General features: G+C 40.9%; 1 protein-coding gene across 10 annotated transcripts in view; it reads left to right on the top strand.

Annotated features, from left to right (window-relative positions):
- PPP2R2B (protein phosphatase 2 regulatory subunit Bbeta) overlaps nucleotides 1–25,239 on the top strand; it is a 456,957-nt gene that overhangs the window by 125,773 nt on the left and 305,945 nt on the right. Inside the window, exons 1-2 of one of the 10 annotated variants that reach the window (XM_047731092.1) lie at nucleotides 10,337–10,382; nucleotides 11,191–11,270. The exons of 4 other annotated variants lie outside the window; for them this stretch is intronic. In XM_047731092.1, coding sequence (XP_047587048.1) covers nucleotides 10,339–10,382; nucleotides 11,191–11,270 — 124 coding nt within the window. In that variant the 5' untranslated portion in view covers nucleotides 10,337–10,338. 5 more of the 10 variants (XM_047731097.1, XM_047731089.1, XM_047731098.1 and 2 more) reach the window with 5 other exon arrangements.

Raw genomic sequence — 25,239 nt, 5'->3', positions numbered from 1 at the left:
GGTGGGCTGATAACTTGATAAGCCCTAGAACATGAGAGTCTTTGAATTCAAGAATCCCAGTTTCCTGGAGTGGAAACAAATGAGTACAAACTGAGTACACACTAAGGAAGTTCCAAAGACTTTGGAATTCTGAGATTTCTCGGAATTTCTTGGAATTCTGAATTTTCTTTGTATTTATCCTGGTTTGGTGTATTAACTTTCTTGGATCTATGGATTTCATTTCCATAAAATTTGGAAAAAATATTCAGTCATTATAATTTTGAATTGTTTTTCTGTTTTCTCCCTTTCTGATACTCCAGTTACAATGATATTAAACACTTTGAGTTTATCCTGTAAACTCAGGATAGGTGTGTGTATTCGTTTAGTTTTTATCTCACTGTGCTTTATTTTTTATAATTTCTATTACAGTGTCATAATGCTCACTGATCTTTTTTCATCTGTACTGTATAACCTGCTGTTAATCCCATCCAGTGAACTTAAAAAAAAAAAAGATATGTGCTTTTCATCTCTAGAAAATTATGTCTTCCATTTCTTCTCTCATTATTTTCAGGTTTTTGTTTGTTACACCCTTAACCATAGTTAGAATGAGTGAATTGAAGTCCTTCTATTTACTTCCTTATCTGTTATTTCTGTATCTGTTTCTATGGAATGATTTCTCCCCTGGAAAATGCATCAGTTTTTCTACTTTTTATCTACCATTCTTAGACTTTGGAATCCTTATGCCTAGGGATGGGTGTTGGGAAATAAACCACATTCTTGTTAATGACCAGGCCTGGATCCATTGCTGTAGGTTGGGGAAAGGAATTCAGACGAATCCATTCACACCTGCACTAAAGACAGATGAAATTCCCACAGGTATGTGCACACTCATGCACAAGCACATGCACAGAGGTGTGCCCACTGTGCCTTCACACAGCCCTCTTCTAGTCTCCATTGAAGATTTGAGGAAGTAACTTCTTTATTAATCATTAAGATAATTGAGACGTGTTTCTCATTTAGAGTCAATTCTCGATTATTCATGAAAGAACAAGCTAAGGTGGGATTAATGAAAACCTATTATAGAGAATTCTTGAACCTCATAATTTCAGTCCTTTCTACCACCTACCTACACTTGCTTTTCCCATACCTGCTAACGAGGAGCTAAAGGCAGCCTGAATGTTCTCTCCAACACCTCTTGCTTACCCTCTGCCAGAGTTGCTAAAAATAATGAAATGCCTCAAAAGCCAAGAATTTGAGAAAAAAGGAAGATAGTATCTGAATAAATCCCTGTAGGCAAACAATCACTAAATGTTTGGATTGATGCCATAGGGTACCCTCGAATGGGCTTAGATTAGTCAAGGAAATGCTTTCCATTTAGGAAAGAGAGATGATTGAGAGTGGATACTATTTCTAGACATTTCCAGAGATGCCGTTAGGAGTAAGCATTCTTGTTAAGAAACTTTCTTGAAGCTACAGAGAGGTCAGCAATCCTCTTACATCCCTTTTCCATTGTGTAGCAGAAGAATAATAAACAGGTTGGTTCTGCATTCAGAAACATTAAGATAGGGAACAAAAACATGCACGCATAAAACAGTTTCATCACATTGTCACTTGCCAACGTGTTATTGCAAAAGGATCTGGTTTGAGTTACCAAGATATCACTCTCTCCTTTCAACTATAGTTATTGAGAAGAGAACTAAAAAAATTATTCTTGGCAAAAGGGGACACAATTTTCAGGCTTGTTTGTCAAGGTCAAATGAACACCAATGAAAATTTATATTCACTCAGCATGTAGGGAGAGTTTTACGCCTGGAAAAGGACTTAATTATGGTAGGGTAAATAATTGAGTTTTTACAAGTTAAAGTAATAGCATGCAGTGTTTTCTGAGCATTTTTCTGGATGTTTAGTCATACCCAAGGGATTTGTGTCTGCCCTCCAAAGAGAGGGAGGTAGAGGAAGAGTATACAAAAGAGAGTTTTTAGACTAACGTCAACTGAGAGAAATGAGTGTAGGCTTCAGCAAGAATGAGAACATTTGGAAGCAGGGAACCACAGTATTAGTAAAATTCAAGTATGAACATTTTCTTCTGAGTTGTTAATTCATATCTCTTTGTCCTCTGAGTTGTTCATTCATATCTACCTTAACCCCACTGCCCTTTGTGTATGGTGTGTGTGGGAGGAGAGTAGTGGAAAGCAACAGTTACCACCCTGGCCTGGAAAACCCATTCAAGACAGGCTGGTCACTTCCCCCGGAATCCCAGGACTCTGATAATTGCATCTCCCATCTTCTCCACACCAGTGGATCATTGCTAGAATCCTTCTAAAACCACTTTCCTCTTGCCCTCCAAAAAATAATAATAATAAAGGTCCAGAGTTCTTGGTATTATTTAAAGCAATACAGAAGCTATTTCTCTCCCATATTCTCCATGACCAGCCTCATCAACTTCTCTTCCAATCACAATCAAGTCAGACCTGCTTCTGTCTTTACACCTGTGCTCTTGATTTACCCCTGTTGTTTTTCCAGAAAGATTTTTGCTTGGCTGGCTCCCAACAGGTCAGCTCTCAGTACAAGTGCCCCTTCCTCTGCAAAGTCTTTTTGGACTACCCAATCTAAAGCCCTCCTCCATTCCTGTCTATCACATAACTCTGATTTGTTTCCTCATACCACTGTTACTATCAGAAAATGTTCACTAGTTTACATGTTTCTAGTTTCTCTCCTGCCTGTAGAACATTAGCTCTATGAGGCCAGAGTCCAATTTCTACTTCTGCATCTCTGACATCCAGGATAAAACCTGAAAGATCATAAAACATTCAAATAAATTTTCATTAAAAAAGTGCATGTTCTTATTATGTACTAGACACTCTTTATATATGTTATCTTACTTAATCCTTACCCTGAACTATGATAGAGCTACCATCCCTATTTTACAGATAAAAAAGAGCTTAGGCTTAGAGACATGAAATAACTCCTATAAATGGCAGAGCCAAAATATAAGCTTAGGTAGTCTGTCTCCAGAGCCCAAGCTTATAGCTGCTACTCATTTTACTTATACATTGTATATAAACCTTTTTTGAAGTTTCAGATTGTGCCAAAAAAAAAAAAAAAAAAAAAAGATTTCTGGTTTCCAGTTCCGAATATAAGAAGCTTGGCAGTCTCCATTCCATCTTAACAATATATGAAAAGCTGAATGGACTGAAAAGTCAACAATTCTTCTTGGATCTGTAAAAGCGGGGAGGATACAGGATAAACTGCTGTCCCCAGGATTGGAGAGACAGGTGACTATAGGGAGTATTGGCTTACTGGAGTAGAGACTCAAGAGTGGAAGTAATTTGGGGAACCAGTGTCAGGGTAGGAAAACCTGAACTATAATTGACGAATTGCTGGAGGCTCAGTGTGGATAGCTCTGAGAGTTAAAATGTCCAAGGGGACCCAGTCATGGAGGGGACAAGTTACAATTTATGAAATTTACCTCCAAGAGGTCAACTAGATTCTCATAGTAAATATCAGAGAAAAATCCCCTTGTTCTTCCAGCAAGGGAGGGGGAAAGGACCCATTTTGAAATATGCCAGAGCACTCAGTTCTGAGCAAGATCTGCCTACTTAGTTAACCAGAGCCCAATCTACTGGGGTTTTATCAGAGCCTAATTGATCTGGGGAAAAGGAAATACCCAGTTCCAGTCATCTGTAGCCTTCCACATGGATGGAGGGAAATATTCAACTCCAGCCCACTCTAGCTATCCTGTTCCACATAGGAGGCAAGAAACAACTTGAGAAACACTTGCGAAGTTCATAGGCCAGAGGCATAGGCTCACTAAAATATGAATACCTAATCATAGGACTGCAGAACCCTTCCCTTCCCCTCAAATCTTTCCATAATATTACTAAAGGTTTATTTTTCATAGTTCCTTTTATGTAGATGCCCAGCTATCAAGAAAAAGTTACAAGGCATACTAAAAGGTGAAAACAAAACAAAACAAAAAACCCCACACAATTTAAAGAGACAGAGGACGATATGGCAAGACTTGGAATTATCAGACTGGGAATTTAAAACAATGATCATTAATATACTTAGGGCTCTGATGGATAAAGTAGACAACATTCACAAACAGATGGGCAGTGTAAGCAGAGGTGGAAATCCTAAGAGAGAACCACAAAGAAACACTAGACAGAAAAAACACCATAACATAAATGAAGAATGCCTTTGTTGGGTTTATTAGTAGACTGGACACAGCTGAGGAAAGATCTCTGAGCTAATGGATGGATCAGTAGAACCCTTGGAAACTGAAAAGCAAAGAAAACAAGACTGAAAAGAAAAACAAAACAGAAAAGAATACCCCAGACAACTATAAAAGATGTAACATGCATAATGGGAATACTAGACAAAGAATGGAGCAGAAGGAATATTTGGGGGAAAAAATACCTTCACCTAAGCATATAATTTTCAATCTACAGAAAATCAAAAATTTTAAAAAATGATTCTGAAAAAAGCCAGAGAAAAGTAAAGTTCTCAATTTCTTGCCTGAAGGACTTCTCAGAACCTTTAATATGCTAATGTACCCCAGGACTTGTCAAGATAAGGATATAATATCCCATTCAATTTTTTTTTAAAGATTTTATTTATTTATTTGACAGAGAGAGATCACAAGTAGACGGAGAGGCAGGCAGAGAGAGAGAGAGAGAGGGAAGCAGGCTTCTTGCTGAGCAGAGAGCCCGATGTGGGACTCGATCCCAGGACCCTGAGATCATGACCTGAGCCGAAGGCAGCGGCTTAACCCACTGAGCCACCCAGGCGCCCCATCCCATTCAATTTTTTTTAACCACCCACTCCTCTTTTTCATGAAGATTTTCTTAACATTTCTTTAAACTGTACTCCTGAAGTTTCTTTGGAAATTGTTCTCACATGTAATCTCTGTCTTCAAAAACACCTGCTTATATCAGAACCATAGATCCGCCACTGATTCATTCATTCGACTAATGTTTTTTGAATGCCTGTTATGCACCACGCACTTCTCTAGAAACTATGAGGTGTCAGTGAAAAAACAAAAATCTCTGCCCGTTTTGAGTTATAACATTCCAGAGAGGGGGAGAGATAGATAATAAACCAAACGTAAGTAAATTCTGTCATACTGCAGGCGGTGGTATTCTCTGGGGGGAAAAGGTGAGTATAGAAAAGAGTGAGAAGGATGAGAGCGAGAGAAGAGCCAGAAGGATAGAAGTTGAGGGAGAGGCAGATGGAAAGGATGGATGTGCAACTTGAAATAGGGTGCTCAAGGTGGGCTTTATTGAAAAGGTAGTGTTTGAGCCAAAGCTTGAAGAGGGTGAGAAAATTAGCCACATGATATCTGAGGTAAGAGTATTTCAGGAAGAGGAATCTGCAAAGGCAAAGTATGTAGAAACCTGGATTAGAATTTTCAAGAAGCATCAAGAGAACAGCACGCCTGGAAAGGAGTAGGAGGCAGTATAAGTGAGAGATGAGATCAGTATCTTAAGGGGGTGGCAAGACATACTGTGTAATGTAAGTCATTGAAAAGCCTTTGGCTTTTCTCCTGAGTGAGATGGGAAGCTGCTGCAATGTTTTGAGCAGAGGAGTGACACAATCAGCCTTACTTTTGAAGAGGAACCTTCTGGTCACTATGTTGAGCATAGAATATCAGGGATCAAGGAACACTCTGGATACTATGTTGAATATAGAATATAAAGCAACAAAGAAGTAATGAAATCAGGTATAATAATACCTGAGATGTTGTGAGAGATGTTGGGGCTTAGACCAGAATGGTAGCAGTGACAGTGTAAGAGGGCATTGGGGTTCTAATTTATTTTGAAGGTACAGCCAACAGGATTTCCACATAGTATGAGAATGAGAAGATTGAGGATGACTTTAATTTTTTGGTTGGAGCATCTGAGAGAATGAATTTAACATCGATCAAGATGGTGAAAACCTTCAAACAAGAAAAGTGGAAGAGACTCCAGGTGGGAAATCAGAGGTCCATTTTTGGGCATGGTCACTTGGGATGCCCTTCAAACTTCCAAGAAGATACACAGGGAGTTGGGAGTCCAAGTAAGAGATTCAGTCTAAAAATATAGATTTGAGAGAGGCCAATAAGTGAATGGAGTTTAGAATCATGAAAAAGGAGGAAATCACCAAAGGAATAAGTATGGAGATCCAGAAGAAAAAAAAAAAATGAACCAGAGCTGTGCCTGAAGCCCAAAAAGGCCATGTTTCTCAGGAAACTAAACCCAAAATCCTTGACTGGAGGGTAGAAGCAGAGCAGGTACTAGGAAGAACTTTTACAAGCTTCAGCTTCAGGGACTTGAAGAAGGTATGTCTAAGAGGTCTCATCTCCTGAACTTCATAATGGCTGCCTGGAGTTCTGTCTGAGGAAGGTTCTGGGACCATGTCTGGGTGGGAAAGAAATTAATGATTCGTGTTATCTGCTATAGTTGTGTAGTGCCGAGTGAGCCAGGAGGGCAGGATCAGATTTTTACCATTCTTTGCTGAGAGGAAGGGCCACGTGACTAGGGATAAGCAGCAACTGGTATTTGGAGAGTTCACTGAAATGCTTTCAACTTATCAAGTCAGTTTACATGGTTTGTAGCAGTATCAGTATACAACTTGTTGCTGAAATGATTTTGGGTGTAAGAATGATTTTATTTTTCTGGAGCCATTAGCGTATGTTGGGCGTACATGTATAAAATGTGCTCCATGAAAGGAGAATAAAAAAAAGAAGATCTGTAATAAGGAGGATGGTCTACATAATTTGTGGACTCAAGGCACAAACAGAAAAAGTCAAAACCCAAGAGAGAGGGCAACTTTTAGCTGTGGCTCTGGGAAAGGTTTGGGCAAATTCTCTCCCCCAGATGGGACCACACTGCTGGAAGAACTGACAAACACAACCTTTGGAAATCAACCAAAGACACAAAACAATCTGAGAAGTGTTTATGCTTTAAAAACCACTGAGCTTCATGTAGCAAGAGTGGGAATCTACAAAGTTCTAGCCTGGGGCTTCTCCATCCACCTCCCCACAGCTTATAGGTTCTGCCAAGGTAGGGACAGCCGTGATGGTCAGTAGCATCTCTGCCAGTGTTAAAGAGACTCACCCACTTTGCACAGGTGGGCAATGCAAACACTCAACAAAGCTGTCAGTCGAAATGAGCCTCTTGGAGGTCAATGGAGAGGGAGAATCATGGGCTCCCCCAGACACAGGTCACCTTCGCGGTCAAAGACAGCATATTCGTGGCTCAGGTTATTTATATGTCCGGTGGGGATTGAGAAGGGCACAAGCATTTCACATACTTCTGGTTAATCCTGGGTCTGAGTGCATGAGCATCCGACACTCAAAAGGGCCCAGAAGGAATTAAAACCTAGGAGGTTAAAAAACAGCATGAATTTGAAATGTGCTCCCTTACCCACAAACATATCCAATAGCAATGGATAGAAGCCTTACTGGTTTGAGGTGTTAGAGCACAGTCGATGTGCAATCATTAGTTGACCACTCAGCTGAACAGACACAGGAACGACCTCTAGCAATCCAGGTTTAAAAATGAAGGATATGTATTTAAAACAACAATTTGGCAGAGGAATTAGTGACTGCCAGGGACACAGATTTCATAGATGCAACCCAGGTGAGTTATTAAACAAAACGCCAGTGACAACAACCTCCGAGGGAAAAAATACCAGAATGAGAGTAGCTGTGGTGTATTAACTAGGGTGTTCCATTTTTAAGAAACAATTAAGAGACATGCCAAGAAACAGGAAAGTGTGGCCCATACTCGGGTTTAAAAAAAAAAAAAGACAGTGAATAAAAACCACCACTGTGTTACCACCTATTAGTAGACAAAGGAAGGCTTCAAAGCAACTATTACAAATAGGTTCAAAGTGCTAAAGGAAACTGCATTCAAAGAAATAAAGAAAAGTGTGACAATAGACCAACAAGTAAAGATTCTTAATAAGGACAGAAAATTATTAAAAGTACCAAGTGGAAATTCTATAGTTGAAAAGTACAATAGCAGTAAAGAAAAAAAAAGAATCAGTAAAGGGGTTCATCAGCAGGTTTGAAAGTGCAGAAGAAAGAAGCAGTGAACTAGAAATTGGTAGAAATTACCCAATCTGAAGAAATCAGACAAAAATGAACAGAGCCTCTGAAACCTGTGGGATAAGATTAAACATAACAACCTCCATGTCATGGGAGTTCCACGTGGGCAGAGTAGAAAGGGATAAAAAATTATTCAAAAAACTAAGAGCCCCAAGCTTCACAAATTTGATTTTTTAAAACCATTAATCTACACATCCAAGAAGTTCAAAGAAACCAAAGTATGATACATAAAAATAGATCCACACCTTGACACATCATAGTCAAATTGTTGAAAGCCGGAGCCTAAGAGAAAATCTTGAAAGCAGCAAGAAGAAAACAGCTCCTCCTATATAGGCAAACATCGATACAATGAACAGCTGGCTTCTCATCTAAAACCATGGAGGCCAGCAGGCAGTAGAATGACATATACAAAATGCAGAAAGAAAAATATCTGATAGGGGCGCCTGGGTGGCTCAGTGGGTTAAAACCTCTGCCTTCGGCTCAGGTCATGATCCCAGGGTTCTGGGATCAAGCCCCGCATCGGGCTCTCTGCTCTGCGGGGATCCTGCTTCCTCCTCTCTCTCTGCCTGCCTCTCTGCCACTTGTGATCTCTGTCTGTCAAATAAATAAATAAAATCCTAAAAAAAAATATATCTGATAAACGAGAATTCTGTATCTAACAAAACTGTTCTTCAAAAATGGAGGCAAAATAAAGGCATTCTCAGATAAACAAAGGCTGAGTTAATTGGTCGCTAGCAGATCTGTCTTGTAAGATATACTGAAGGAAGGAAGTCCTTCAAGGAAAAGACAACCAGAAAGCAACACAAATCCACAGGAAGAAATGCAGAGCAGTGCAAATAATAAATACGTAGGTCAGTATAAAAGACTCCATTCATACATCTTTTTCTCATCTTTCCCCAACTTCTTTAAAAGACATAAGATTTGGGGCACCTGGGTGGCTCAGTGGGTTAAGCCTCTGCCTTTGGCTCAGGTCATGATCTCGGGGTCCTGGGATGGAGCCCCGCATCGGGCTCTCTGCTCACCGGGGAGCCTGATTTCCCCTCTCTCTCTGCCTGCCTCTCTGCCTGCTTGTGATCTCTCTCTCTCTGTCAAATAAATAAATAAATAATAAAAGACATAGGACTTTATGAAATAATAATGTTAATACCGTAGTTACATATATAACATGTAGTTTCAATAATAGCACAAAGGGAAGAAAAATGGCATTATATTAGAGCAAAGTTTCTAAATTTTCAAATTAATATTAATCTGAGGAGGGCTCTCATAGATTAAAATGCATATTGCAATCCCTAGAGTAGCCACTAAGAAAATAACACAAAAGAAATATAGTAAATCTACAGAATCGTGGAAATATAGTAAATCCACTAAAATATTTGTTCAACACAAAGGCGGCAGTCAAGGAGGAGCAGATAGCCAAAAAGGACAGGAGATGTATTGGAAATCTCAGGCAGGTCTTTGGTAAAAATTTCCCCTCGTTTTGCTCTTGTGTGATTTTAGTAAAGAGGGAACTGAAGATCTATAATAAGCAGGACGGTCTACTTAAGTTGTGGACCCAAGTCAAGATGAAATACAGGGTCCCTGTTTGAAAAGTATTAGGAATTTCAAGATGGTGGCAGCAGATTGTAAAGAAAAACAAGGGGTCCTTCTGAGCATAGTGCTCTGTGACTGCATGAGTTCCTTACCTATGAAGCTGACCTATGACAAGAGGTTGCCATATCCTATTTTCCTACCCCTTTCATAAGCTTCCTTTGGGGACACAGTACCTTCAGTTCTAGTCCTTCCCTGTTGTCTTTTCCTTTCCCATCCTTGAATCCCAAATCTCTAGCATTTGGGAAAGGCTCATCCTTCACAATTCAAAATCCAAGAGACGGGATCCAATCTCTCACATCCATGTGAGGCAGCTGTAACTACACATTGCCACATCTTATTTTGGATTAAAACTTGTGGTTTCCTCACCTGTGCTGACCCTGTGGTTTCCAAGGGCAGTTGTCATAGTCGGCAAAGGCAGTCTCTGAAAAGAACATCCTTCCAAGTCGCTGATATTCCTGAATTCACCTGACAATCTGTACTGTACAGGGAACCCAGGAAGAGGGCATGGGGCACCATGCTGGGGCAAGCTGATGGGCCTGTTAAGGTGGCCGTTATCTCGTGGTTCAGCTGTGCAGTGATCTCATCATGTCTTCATAATTAGGCTTTATGACTACCATACTAATAATTGGCAGGAATGCAGTTCGCTCTTCTCACACTTGAGAGCACTCTGTGAGATCATGGCCCTAAATCATGCAGGCCAATCCTACTCCGGCTTTGACAGGTAAATTTTGCCTGCTTACAGTTTATGATAAACGGTGGTTCCCCTTTGGTCCTTCAGACCATTGTCATACTTGCTGTTCTGGAAAAAAAAAAAAAAGCAAGTGAATTTGATGGTGAGCCTGAAACAAAGTTGTCACCCATGAATATTATGAGTCTTTTTGGTTTCAAATCAGAGAAAATCTGGCTCAGAACGGGCTTAATTAAAAAAGGCAATCATAGACTCTCAGGTAACTGAAAAACCCGGAAATAGTCCAAGCTTTGGAATACATTGTAAGTGGTTGAGTTATAGCAACAAAAACAACTTTGTTTGCTTGCTTTTCTTCTTGATCTTCTGTGGTATCTTGCTTAATCCTATGGTTGGATTTCTTTGGAGATCCAGAATGATTTCTCACACCTTCTTGATCCTTCTTAGGCTGTGTAAATGCCCAGCAAGGAGAGAGAGAATTATTTTCCTTAAAGCTTGCTGAGCTGGAAAGCATCATTCCCAGAAGTCCCAGCAGACATCCCCTTGTCTGTCATTGGCCTGTCTTGGCCTTGAACTGAGCACTGTGAAAAGGCCAGTGCGATGTGCTGATTGGCTTAAAGCAGTTGGGCTTCTACTCTAGAGCTGAGAGGGCTGTGCTTCCTCTAAGCACATGGACAGCATAGGAGAAGCAGTTCCCAGATGGAGAGAGAATGCTGTGTGCTGGGAGGGTGAAGGCATCAAAAGCCCATTACCCCCACCAATGGGGGTCATGTGACAATAGTCACATTGACTATTGTGAAGTCAGTGACCACTAGGCCCTGAACGCCCCTCCATGTGACTATAGGGCCAGGATGTTGAAGACAGCTGGGAGGAGGTGCTGGGAACACTGGGCTGCCTCCTACCATCTAGCTTGCGGTCCAACATGTGAGTAACACCAATACAAATGAAAAGTCATCGAATGTGCCCAATTGTGAATATCATCCTGGCAGATACTGACTGGGAGGTACAGTCCTGGAGAGGTGTTTATTTTCTGATGTAAAAAAGGTAAGGGGAGCTTTTCTTGACATTTTTGGATAGCCAGTAGTAATAATAACCTCTACCATCATGCACCCCTGGGGAAAATGCACAGGAAAGCAGGAACTGCAAAGATTGAACCTTTAACTACCAACGAGAAGAAAGAGTGAATTGATGTTAAGATATTCACTTATTGCACTGGTGTTGATCAGTACCTGCTGTGTACTTGGCCCTGACCGAGGCCCTTTACAGGATACATTGAGTTTAGTATAGTGTTTCAGAACACATGCCTTGGTATGTCTCCAATCTGGAAATGAATCCCGGCTCTGTCATGCCGTCTCTCCAAGCCTCGGCTGCCTCATGTGTTCAATGAGGGAATACCTACCTCTATGGTCCATTGTGAATATCAAATAACATAAAATAAATTGGAAAAAAATAAAGCGTTCACCCAGGTGACTGGCACATTTGTAATCACAAGAAATGGCAGGTGTCTTAATCACAATTAAGAGCACTAGGGGTGTTACACTTGAAAGGTCGGTAAGACATGGCTACTGTTCTTTGGATGCCCATCAAAGAGAGGAGACGTGAAATGTATACAGGGGCTGAATGCTGGAGGAGAAATAGGGATAAAATGACAGAAGTTTGCAGGAAGATGGAGGTTTTCTGCGGTAGGAGGCAAGACACCTCCGTGATAGGCATTTTATTGCAAAAGCTAGTGGACTTGTGTTTAACATTAGGTGACATCTTCTGGGTCTTTTCTCTAATGTCTCTTTAAGAAACCAAATCTTAAGTGTCAGTACAAAGGCTATCAGAGCAAGCTAGGTGAGTAATATTGACACTCGCCTAAGAGTACATTCTCTCCAGAGAGGGCGAGGTGCCAGATATCTCCATTGCTCTGTCCTGCCTCGTGTGGGAGATGAGACCACACGGCAAAAGGAATAGCTGCTTTATTCCTGGCTTAGAATGGGGCTATTAGATTATACTCCCATAGGCATTTGATAATCTGTTTAACAGAGCTCAGTCGTTTGTCTTGTTTGCTGACTACTTAGCAGATGGATTTGTGATTTTGGTAATTACTATATGAACGTTAATAAGACATGATATCTTTTATTACTTACTACTTTGTGTGGTTTGTTTTTCAAAATAGCAAAAATGAGGTGACTCACAAATACTAACAAGTCACAAGCCTTAGATGTGCAGAATTAGCATTTGGAGGTTATTTGTTCTGGAATGGATGTCCCCTCTTGAATTTTTCACTCAAGAACAAAGACCAGAGCCCCTGTATTGTACTCTGCACCCTAGAAAAGGCTAATTTGGTCTGCTCAGCCAGAAACTACTTAATTTAGAGAAGTGCTCATTTATACCTCTTCCATTTTAATTCTCTCCAAAGAGATTTTGGTGTTTAAAGGATAAAGTACTTCCAGAGAAGTACTGAAGTTATACCATAAGAATCAATTTCTCATAGAATTAAATGAGATTTGGACCTGATTTTTAAAGGTAAGTGGGTACCGCTGATGTATCCACTCCCTCAACACACACACACACACACACACACACACACACAGAGAGCAGAGCATAATAGGGCACAACAGTGAGCCAGAGACTGGGAGCAGATTGGTAGAAGTCTCAATCTACCCTGTGGCTCTCTCCCCTCCATAAACAAAAGCATCAGCAAGCCGTTCTGAAAAGCCATTTCCTAGTAGGGACTGGAAGTCCCACAGTTATGTAGCAAAAAAACAGCATCTCCTCTGGGGTAGCTCAGTCGGAAAGTACTTCTGAACAAAGCAATCAGGTGGTGTGTTGTTACTGCCCTCCCTGAAGAACTCGTTTAATGACTCCTAGGAGGGTACAGTTTCCTCTAAAGATCCAGTGCCGACTGTGCTTTGAACTGCCTGCACGTCCCAGTGTTGACAGCGTCAACAAGCATTTCTTGAGCACACACTGTGTGCCTCTCACTGTATTAGGCTTGGTGAAGGCTTTATAGTGCACGGTGAAGACAGCCCGTGCCTGGAGGGATCGATCGCCCATGTCTCTGGTGATTACAGGGGCAGACATGGTGCTGGGCTTTTGCACGAAACTTAAACCAGCAGAAAGACTCAACGGAAGAGTCTGCCCATCTCTCTGTCCAGCTACCTTTTCAGGAACTCAAGTAAATCCTAATAATTATTATAACTTTCATTTATGAAGAGCTGATGTGTGCTACATTGTATGTTAAGCACTTTATATGCATTTTGTCTCTGGCTCTTCACACACACACACACACATACACACACACAAAATCTTTGGAAATTATACTTATAAATCCATTTTATAGATGTACAAATTCTTGGCTAACATCAAAAATTACACTGTTATTAATCAGCCGTGAAGTGTCAGCGCTGTGTCAGCGACTGCCATTATATACAAAGTAGAGTGACTTAATTTTGAAAATTAATATTAAATTCAATGTCCCGTTTTTTTTTTTTTTTTAACCTTCTTACAAGCCACAAAATTGGGACTACTGAGCTGTTTCCAACTTTAGAGCTGCTATTCTGGTATAATCTATAAATTAAGCACAGGGTTTTTCACGTGATTGCATAGCAAGAATTTAGGGATACCAGTTGGCTGCCCATGGGGACCTCTTAACAAACTGTGTCCAGTTGGGGCAGGTGAATCTTTCAGTGGTGCTTCCTTGAAAAGATGTGTGAAGTGGGCCTGATAAGGGCATCGGTATGGGAGAAAGTGTGGATACTTCATCATGTCTCAACTGGGTGGTCTTTTGCTCTGGCTCCATCTTTGTTGCCTGGGCAACCTCTCTCAGAATGGGAGAAACTCACTTTCCCTATTTTATGTAGATCTGTGGGAAGAACTAAAAGTTGTAGCTATGGGTTACTTGTTATCCACTACCACCTACAGCTGAGAGATCAAAGCAGTATTTGGGGGGAAGCACACCATTGTGCCCAAGGTGCCGAAAGACTCAGACTCACCCAGCATCTCTCAGGTAGCTTTGAAATCAGATGGGAGAAAGATCACCTCCTTGAATCCCAGAAGTTTTCTATACTCAGTTTTTCTGTAAGAGGAATATCCTATAGTAATTTTCTTTATTTTTCGTGTTAGAGTTGGAGGAAGTTTTGAGAAGGCCATGCTGTGAAATGAGTGCAAACTTGGGTTTGGGAATCAGTCTTGAGTTCAAAGTTGAGCTTCACCATGTACTAAGTGTATGTCTTTGGACAAGTTACTTAACCCTTTTTAATCTGTTTCCTCATCTACAAAATGCAAATGGTCAAATATACATCTGGCATATAATTGATTTCCATTTATTTACTCAGAGTCTACTCGTGCAACAAGCAATTGGCTCGGTGTGAGGGTAGCAACTGTGATAAGAAGGCTTGGCGCCTGCCAGCCTTCACAGAGGTTAACTCTACCAGCAAAGGTTCATATCCAACTAGTCACTACAGGTATTGAGTTATAAAAGAGGAAACAGAATGAATCAGGGGAGCAAACAACAGAGAACCTTATCTAGTTGAGGTGGAATTGGAGACAGGTCTCCCTGAGAGAAAGATATTAAAGATTTGAGGAACAGTTCAAGTTATCCAGGTGAAGAGTAGAAGTACATTTGCAAGGGAATGTATTTAAAAGCCTATAGGCAAGAGAGAGCACAAAAACATAGGAAGAACCAGAAGTGTTTGAGTACAGGTGAAGCCAAACCATTCACGAGAGGTGCAGAGTACATAAAATGAGGTTGAGAGACACAAAGGTTGATGGCGCCTTAGAGGGTCTCATAAACTGTGTTAAGACGTTTGGCCTTTATCCTAAAGGCAATGCAGGGTCCTTAAAGGGTTTTAGTGGGAGTGACACAGGGAGGAGTTGTAAGGATGAAATAAAATAGGGCATACAAGTAGGGCTTAGCACGGTGTTAGCACCTCGTCCCCCCGCCCCCATTCAGTCAGCGGTATGTGCTGTTGGTACCCTTCCCAACTTCTTCATTACTCTTAAGATTACCAACTTCAGTTTAAAGGTCGAAGTCTCCCCGTGCTCTATGGAAAGAGACTTAGGGTGGTTTGTTATGGAGCAAACGTGTTCGTTCTGAAAGGCCTATAAAACTCTTCTCGACACCATGCAGAAAGAGGTGGGAAGCCCAAAGGCAAATTTCTCTTCATGTATCTTCTTCCTCCTCTTTCTCCACGCCTCTGCCTGCCACCTCCTCGGTGAGTTCTCATGCAGTGAAGTCATCCTGCTTTCTGGCACTTCTGTCAATTTCATAATGGTTTCTTTGCCGGAGCAAATACAAATGGTTTCTTTGCCGGATACAAAAATACAGGTGGGCCAGATGATATGTTTTCAAGAGAAGGCAGGGGGGTGGGGAGGCGTTCTCATGCTCACAGTTTGAGGGCACCTGTGAAAAGCACAGGTAGGCTGCAGAGTGACACGGGTCCCTCCGTGCCTGAGATGACTCACTTTTGTTTTGGCCGAGGGCAGATGTCAGATTACTTGGTGCTTTATTTTTAAATAAATACTTTGCATCCTCGGGTAGCAGATACCATGACAGGGCTCAGTAAAAGCTGAGGAAAGAACTGAACATTTTTATGGTCATTAGACTGTCCACTTTCCTTGTCCTCTGATCTGGCTGCATCTAGGTTATAGAGGAAGACTGGGCTGAAGGGCCAAACAGATTGAAGGTGGTGGTCACTGTGGTATTAGAGGGAATATGGACTGGCAGCCAGGAGACAGATCATTTATTTATTTGTAGCTCTCCTTGTTTGCAAAAGAATGTGAAGAGGCCAAGTCAGTTATGTTTTGAAACTAACCCTGCCATTAACTGTGTGTCCTTGGGAATAACTTTGAATCTCTCTTCAAATTTTTTTTGAAGATTTTATTGATTTATTTATTTGTCAGAGAGAGATAGAGAGAGCACAAGCAGGCAAAGTGGCAGGCAGAGGCAGAGAGAGAAGCAGGCTCTCCGTTGAGCAAGGAGCCCGCTGTGGGACTCAATCCCAGGACCCTGGGATCATGACCTGAGCTAAAGGCAGCAGCTTAACCGACTGAGCTACCCGGGAGTCCCAACTTTGAACCTCTCTATAAGTAAGGATTCTTATCTATAAAAGGAATTTCTTAATTACACACAGAATAAATGATGGACACCAGTAAGCAGGGATTCTCTTTTTCTTGGCTCTGAGAAATGTCCTACAAGGCATGACTCCGCCCTAAAGCACCTACAGGCTCTTGGTGAGAAAAGCACAAACACAGGTAATGACAGTCAGGAGAGCAAACACCTCAAAGGATAGCACCAGAAAACAGCATCACCATTGCTCAAGTGAATGAAGAAAGTCAACACAGTTTAGCTCTGGAACACAGGCTTGGAATCAGGACAAGTCTGACTTAGAATCCTGGCTCTATCACCTACTGCCGTGTGCATTCATTCATTCATTGCATGTATCTTAGATGCCAATCATATGCCAGATACTGTGTTTGGTGATGGGGGTACAACAGCAACCAGGACATAGAAAGAGGAGAGAAACGACTTACTTTTTTTTCCTCTGTCACTCTCTACTGAGTGTATATATTTGTAATCATTGGATTAACTAGCTGTATGATGAGATCATACTATACCCTCAGAGAGAGAATATTCTCTGAGTGTTCAAAACAATAGGTAACATCTGGTTAGAATTTTCTTTTTTATTCTTCTGAGTTGGAAGGAATTTAAATAACTCAAATGCACTTTTAAAATATTAACACTTTGCCTCTTTTTGTTGTGGATGATGCAGTGTTTGTACCAAATATTTGAGTATGGGCCAGATGCAGTACAAAGCACTTCAAAGTGAATAAAGTTACTGATTTCCTTTAGAAGTGTTGTACTAATGCACTGTCTTCAAGAGGCTTCCAGTGGGAATCACAGCTGGCCCCAAAGTGAAAGTCATGTGTTTGACTTGTCCAGTTTTTATAAATGACTTCTCTATCATCCCTGGAAGGACAAGAGGATTTTAGGGCAATAAGGTCTAAGTTTCCTTAAGACAATTGGATTGCAAAAAGGCGTGACGAAAGAAAGGTGCAGAAAAAGTGTGGAGATGGAGGTTTCCTTGTGTTTGTTTTTGTCCATGGTTTTTAAACACTAGCCAAGAGGAGGCTAGTCTAAGAACTGGGGCAGAGGGGAAGGAATTAATAGAAGTTGATTTTTGCTATAGTGGCTCAGAATATGTAATAATATACAAACCAAATGAAATCGTATCCGGGCAGGGGACAAAGGGCAGTTAATCCATGAGTCACTCATTAAGGAAATGTAACAGTTAGAGCAGAGTCCTTCTTAAAGTCTACACCTAGATGTGACAGCTAAACTCGGGGTAAGGGAACAGCAGCTTTGCAAAACAGCCTTAATGTCTAGGGTGCTGAAATTTCACAGCGAGGAAACTCTTAAGAAGTCCTACCATTGGAGGTGGTATGTGCCCTGTGTGTGTGTGTGTGTGTGTGTGTGTGTGTGTGTAGGGAGGATAACTTCTCTTGATTGATGGGGTGGGAGAGGGAAAAGGTGCATGAATGAGAGAGAGCTAGGGTTTGCAAAGGGCTGTGGGAAGAATGTTTTCAGTTAAATGCCAGGATAAGCAATTTGGAATTTATTCTGAGCACAAGGGAAGACGTTGGAGAATTTTAAGTAGAAGAATGGCATGATCTATTTCATAATTGTTAAAAAATGTTTTTCTCTAGCTACTTGCAGATTATAGATTTCAAGGGACAAAAATGGAAGCAGGAGACCCAGTAAGAAGGCCATGCCTTAGACCAGAGGAGAGGCAGTGAGGATAGATAGACATATTTGAGAGCTATTTAGAAAGCACATTTGCTGGATTTGCTGATAAAAGACATTTGGAGGAAAGGAAAAAGGAAAGAAAAAAACACATTGGATTTTAGCTTCAGAATGCGTGCATTTTGACTGGGACATCCAGATGGGAATGGTTTTGGTGGAAGCCACTGTTGATTCTAAGCAGAGAGTGGTGGGCTAGTTAGCGAGATACTTGTGAGCTAGGGGGGACTTCAAGTCCCTGGGCACACAATTGCATCACACATGATGGGTCAATACCTAATAGGGCTCTTTGGCACTCCCAGTTGGGGTGCCAGATCTGCTTCCTACATCATCATGTAGCCAAAGAAGATGGCTGTGCTCATAAAACCCACTCCTATAATATTCATGCACTAGCACATGACCCACTGATGTTTCATGCTTAATTTAGGGCCAACCTGGCCAGCAACATATTTTTGCAACAACAGTAGTTTCATTACTTCCTTTGGACACCTCATTTGTTCCCACATTGAAGTACTTTGTTTAGCAGGTTGTGTCATGAGATCAAGTTTAGAGATAGTTGTGCACACACCCTAAAGTTGGAGGTTACCAGAGATGAGAAATGGTGCCCAGGAAAACACACGGACCGTTAGCTTTTGGATGTGACCTTTGTATAGATTGTAATAAGGTACCAGGATGCAGTCCAGTGGGACAGTTGTGTAAACCGCCACCCCCCCCAACAATCACTGCTTCCAATACCCCTCACAGATGGTTTCTGAACTCAATTTACACAAGCTTGACAAATGAAAACCATGCAGCTTTTTTTTTGCATTTCATCTTGCTTTCTTGCTCATGATAGAAGGCCTTCTTTAGGGGGAAAGGAAAATATACTGCAATAAATCTTTAAAAGTATTGTAACATTCAAAATGTCAATATTGATTTGAAATGATTGCATCATTTTCTGAAATAATGATTTGTGTGAGGAATGTCATGAATTCTAATTAATTTACATATGCATTAAAGTCCACTTTCGAAGAAACCCTCTTTTCCAAACATTAGAAATTAAATATTTATACTTGTTGTGATTTCATATATACATACTTAATATTTTCTCTCAAATCCACCTGCTCTCCACCGTATGTCATGTTCTCTGCTGATTCTTTATAACCCATAGATTTGGAGTTGGGTTAGCCCCAGCGAAAAATCCCACCAAAGACCACACAAGTGGCAAGTAGAAAGCATCAGCTAGTTCCATTTCAGCAGAATACAAGAAGTAATTTGAATTTAAATCATCCCATTGCTTTTAAGGATCTCTCCTTACCGTTTAATCCATTAAAGGATTTAAGAGTTTAGCTTTTAGTCCTTGAACTTGAATTCTCGACCAGTAACCAAAATATATGTATTATGTTTATTTGAGATTATGGTCAAGTTCCTGAAATTCTCCATGTTTCAATTCAGTTTCATCTTTTCAAATTAGAGATAATCATATAAGTCAAGAACCATGTCTTATAGGGTCTTTATGGGTAATGGTAACTAGGAGATCAGGAAACTGAGGGAGTTGTTTAATGTGAAAGATATTAAAAAAATATAGAAAACCAGGAAATCAAAAAAGGAGGCCTAGTATGCAGAGAAAATTTTCGTCTTCCTGGAAATACATAGTGGCCTCTATTTCTTTCCATTCATACTAAACAGAGAAATTCCTTTAATTTTTCTGTCTTGGGTATAGGGTATAGGGGTAGTTTGAAAATTTGGTGTAAGATAACCAGTCACAGTAGTTATAGGAGATGATAGTAAGCTTCGGGAATCCTCCCTATCTTTCTCAAGTACAGAGCTTCCCCTTCAGTCACATGTGGAGAACACCTTTTCCAAAATTCCCATTCTTTCCCCCTGCCTTCTCCCATCAGCCTAGTAATGATAACACGTATTTGTTTAGCCTATTTTTTGTGTTAAGTACTTGGCTCCCTTTGCACTTCTGAGCTCATAGCAAATAGACACTTCTAGCCAACTAAAAATTCAGTCTTGCCTCCAAAATATGTTACCCTTATGACCAGACAGTCTCCACACAACTACATTTCAAGAATGGCCGAATGAAGCATTAGACAGAGATCTACCTACTAGGCTGAGCACATAGTATTTTCAACAACATTTCCTGCAATGGATGAAAGTCCTTAGACAGATAGGATTTTCACATGCCAGTATATAATCTCCCAAAGAGCGTGGCACTCATCTGCCTTTTCTCCTATACTATTTCTATACTAAGGCTGATATTTAGCACACAGCAGGGACTTATTAAGTGTTGGGTATGAGTAAGTAAGTGAATGAATGAATGAATGAATGAACAAGTGAATGTTGAAAGAACAGAGAAAATTGTGTACTAGGTCCCCTTTTGGCAAATGTGCCAATTGCCTCGTCATCCTTCCTCTACTCTTGCTCTCAATCATTGAGAAGACTGGCTTCCTCCCCTCTCCTCTTCATTGTATAACTCCTATTCATTCTGAGGTGTTAGCTCAGAGTCACTTCATTCAGGCAGGGACCCTGGTTCCTCAAAGGAGAAGACCATACTCCTTAGGGTATCCTACACCTCTCACAGGAAACTGACTTAAATCAGTTACTGAAATACATTACTTAAATCAGAGCTTGGTGAAGTGGTTTGCCCTCCCCGTGCTATGCTGAAACAACTTGTGTATGCCTGTATTCACTGAGTATACCCTGCCAGATTTTGTGTGCTTGTTCTAGATGCTCGGCAAATGCTTGTTAACTAATATATATGCAAAGAACGTGACTTCCTATGGACAAAAATAGGACCCGAGTGTGGCCATGTAGAAAGAAGAATCCTGGGGTGCCTGGGTGGTTCAGTTGGTTAAGCAACTGCCTTCGGCTCAGGTCATGATCCTGGAGTCCCAGGATCGAGTCCCACATCGGGCTCCCTGCTCAGCAGGGAGTCTGCTTCTCCCGCTAACCTCTCTCCTCTCATGCGCTCTCTCTCATTCTCTCTCTCTCTCTCAAATAAATAAATAAAATCTTTAAAAAAAAAAAAGAAAGAAGAATCCTTTGGACTCACTATGAGGAAAACAAGCAATAAGAATCTATGATACTGTAACTTGCGATAGGAAATAGATACATTTGGTCTTCATCCCTGTCTGTGGCACAGAGCTCCTGAAAACCTTGGAGTTGCCTGAGCAATGAGAGCCATAAATATGTCTTTTGTTGCATAAAGAGGTGACTTTTGGAGATTATCTAAGGCTGGGAGCTGGTTGCCAGTTCAGCCAAGCATGTGCCTGGAGGGTTAGAACTTCTGGTGGCACCCAACCTCCGGGGAGGGGAGAGCAACTCAAAGTTGATTTCAATCACCAGTGGCCAGTGATTTAATCAATGATGCTTATGTAATGAAGCTTCTGTAAAACCTCCAAAAGACAGGGTTTGGGGTGCTTCCTGCTTGGTGAACATATGGAGATTTGGGGAAAGTGGTACCCTCAGAGAGGGCACGGGAGCTCTGAGCCCTTTTCTCATAACTTTGCCTTGTTCATCTCTTCCATCTGGCTGTTCCTAACTTGTATTCTTTCATAATAAGCTGGTAATGTACTAAGGAAAATGTTTCTCAGAGTTCTGTGAGCCACCCTAGCAAATTAATCAAATGCAAGGAGGGAACCTCCAATCTATATGGTAGATAGCATCAGAATTGAGTTGAATTGTAGCACAGCCAGCTGGTATCCAAGCATTACTTCATACAGAGAAACCACTCCTCCACATTGGAACTCGTCCCAGAGCCTTTTAGAACTGTTAATACAAAAGGTGCTAGTCTTCCATGTGAGGGCTTGTATGCCCTGTGCCTGACTGAGGATGGTTTTAACAAGGAGGGAGAAGTGGCAGTATTATTTTTATATCAATGACTAAACACCCATTGATTATAAATTACTGTGCTGAGGATAAATTGCCAATCAAAGCAGAAAGGTTTCCTGTCCTCTTGGAGTTTAACACCTAGTGGGAGAGAGAGATGGTAATTAGATAAACAGATAAATAAATGCGTAAGAACCAACTGTCATTTATTTGAAACACCAAGAAAATGTCTGACAGATCTGAATTAAGCCCTAAGGAAATGATGGAGTGTAGAAGGGGGTTAATTATGTGAAAAAAGGATGCTACAGCATTTTTAGATGAGGAATAGCCTGTGCAAAGATCCTGTGGCAGACGGGAGATGAGCATGGTGTGTTCAAGAACCTGAAAGAAGACCAGTGTGATTGATGTGCAGAGGTTTTCAGGAAGATTATTAGAAGATAAAGCTGGAAGATTATTAGAAAATAAAGCTGGAGGGACACCTGGGTGGCTCAGTTGGTTAGGCTGCTGCCTTTGGCTCAGGTCATGATCCCAGGGTCCTGGGATCAAGTCCCACATCAGGCTCCTTGCTCAGCGGGAAGCCTGCTTCTCTCTCTGACTGCCACTCTGTCTACTTGTGCATGCTCATGCGCTCTCTCTCTCTCTCTGACAAATAAATAAGTAAAATCTTAAAAAATAAAATAAAACTGGCTAACCAAAAAAAAAAAAAAAGAAAAGAAAAAAAAGAAAAGAAAGCTGGAGAGGTATGCAGGGACCAGAACATTCTGGGTTTGGGGGACATGTTAATGATTTTCTACTTTATTCTGAAAAGAGCCTAAGAAACAACTCAAAAGCTAGGTGTAACACAATCAAATTGCATAATACAACATTATTGTTTTAGTCTGCTTGGGCTACCATCATTAGGTGGCTTAAATAATAGAAATTTGTTTGTCACAGTTCTGGAGGCTGAAAGTCCCTAAGATAAGGGTGCTAGAATGATCAGGGTCTGGTGAGAGCCCTTTTCCTGGCTCGCATAGAGCTACCTTTTTGCTGTGTGCTCAGATTCTTATAATGATACTAACCCCATCATGGGGACCCCACTCACATGGCCTCATCTAATCCCAGTCACGTCTCGAAGTCCCTACCTCCAAATACTGTCACGCTGGGTGTTAGGGCTTTAACATATGAATGGGGGCAGGGGACAATTGAGTCCGTAACAGTAATATACTATTAATAGCAACATCATTGAACATTGATTGATGCTTCCTATGGGCCAGGCAATATGTTTAAGGTATGAATTATTTCATTTCCTCCTCAGTAGACCACCATGAGGAAGGTTTCTCGTGCCAGCACATTTTAGCAGATAAAGCAGGGGATGTTCTGAGATCAAAGCCAGGATTGGAGTGAAGCAAACTACGAGCCTATAGTACAGAAGTTAAGGAAGAAGGGACGCACTCACAGGCCATTCCACAACCCTGAGAGGCAACACCTTACACCTTACATTTTGTGCACTTTGAGACAATTCACTTGTCTCAAATCTGGGTCAAGTAAACTATCCTGGATTACTTGGAAGTTCATAAATAATCAAAGCAGGTTTCAAATCCAGGGCTGGCGAGCTCTTCAAGAGGTTTTCTGTCTCTAGAATTTTCTGAATTTCCAAATGAACACTCTGCTGCCCACCTCATTGTTGGCCTCCCGTAAAAATGAAATTATTTGCCATGAAAGATTAAATTTCATATTAGGCTTCGAAGTGTAAATAGCTCGACTCGGCTGAAATGAATTCAGAAAAATGAAAACTGATAAAATATAGTATTCACCCCATGGAAGGGACTGTCTCAACATTATTCAGGAGATGAGAAAGAACGAGTCAAATATTTAAAAAGTAAACAGGTTTTCTCGTTAATTCTAAGCCAACAAAATGAAAATTAAATCTTCTAGCTGCAATTAGATAAATGGATGTCAATCAGATATGAAACTGCTAACGAAATTAGCCATGGGGTAGTCCTTAATCTGTTTGGGCTTTTTTTGTGGGACGGTATAAATGTAATTTGTTATCAGCACAGGTATGATTGAATTATTAATAATATTGTGCAAGGCCACCTAGAAACCAGAGCTTGGGGACTCTTAAATCTATTCTAATTGAAACAGAGAATCAGTAGACTGGAAAAGACCCTGACTCTTCTCGAGATATGTCACAGTATGTGACACAGAGAACACGTGGGGTTTGCAATGCAGTGGCAGCTGCAAGCTGACCTTTCGGCAAATTTAATCTGCAAATGGGTTCCTGTTTAAGATAGTTAATGCCTTCTATTATTCAGGAGGCTTCCTTCTATATTTTGGAAAGGCAAGTTAAAAGTATTTCATGCAAGGGTGTTATGCAGATTGTCTAACGAGCAGGAAGATTATGGATGCAAATAAATCAGGTTTCTAAATGAAAGGTTTTACTGACCTCTTAAGAGGATAGTAATACATGCATAATTGTGAGGAAAATGCTCCCAGACCATCATGATAAGAAAAGGGTCACACTGTCATTCCTTGAAGCATATTGAGGTTAGAATAAAAATCCAGGAACACCCAAGAAGCTAAGGAACTGAACTCCAGAACTGCTTGACTTAATACTAAGTTGCTCCCTTTTTCCTCTGATTTCAATGGGGGTAGGATATTATACCCCAGGAGGATGGAGGAGGTCCTCAAGGGACCCCAAGTAAGTCACTTAATCTCTCAGTGTAAATTTCAATTGTGGGAATAGTTGGTGGTTAGAAACAGTTGGGGTCGCTGACCGTGCTTCTTTCTGTGACCTCCCACCGCCCTCTCTTAACCCCCAAGGGAACTCCTCTTCCACTATTGCTTCTCCATGGACCATCTGCCTTTTCATGAGTGACTATCTCTAGAAGCTGTACTAAAGGATCTTAAAGGAACCCTAAAAGGTTAAGAACATGAGTGTTACGTTGAGGGGATCATGGAATGAAACCCCCAAACTGGTGCCTACTAGCATTTGCCCTCAGGCAAATCCCTCCATACTCAGGTTATCAGCGTCTCCTACAATGTGGAAACAATAGTATGAATCTTGAAGGGCAGAGATGTCTAAACTTGCTTACTTCCCAGAGCGCTTATTGTCTTAGTAATTCCTTTAGATCCCCTAGGCCAAAAAAGTATCTAACAGTATCTCTGTTAAGTAGCTCCAAACAACTTAATACATATTTTCATCCAGATAAGTGAGTAGAATTTTGAAAAAATAAATATAATTTGGGAGGAAAAAAATTAATTTGTAAGTCATCACAAGTACCTGTTGAGCACTGAAAAATTTCCTCAAACATG

This window comes from Lutra lutra, chromosome 5, assembly GCF_902655055.1.
Source record: "Lutra lutra chromosome 5, mLutLut1.2, whole genome shotgun sequence".
Lineage (NCBI taxonomy): Eukaryota > Metazoa > Chordata > Mammalia > Carnivora > Mustelidae > Lutra > Lutra lutra.
Note: the sequence above shows the minus strand (reverse complement) of the source record. Positions and strands in the feature narration are given on the sequence as shown.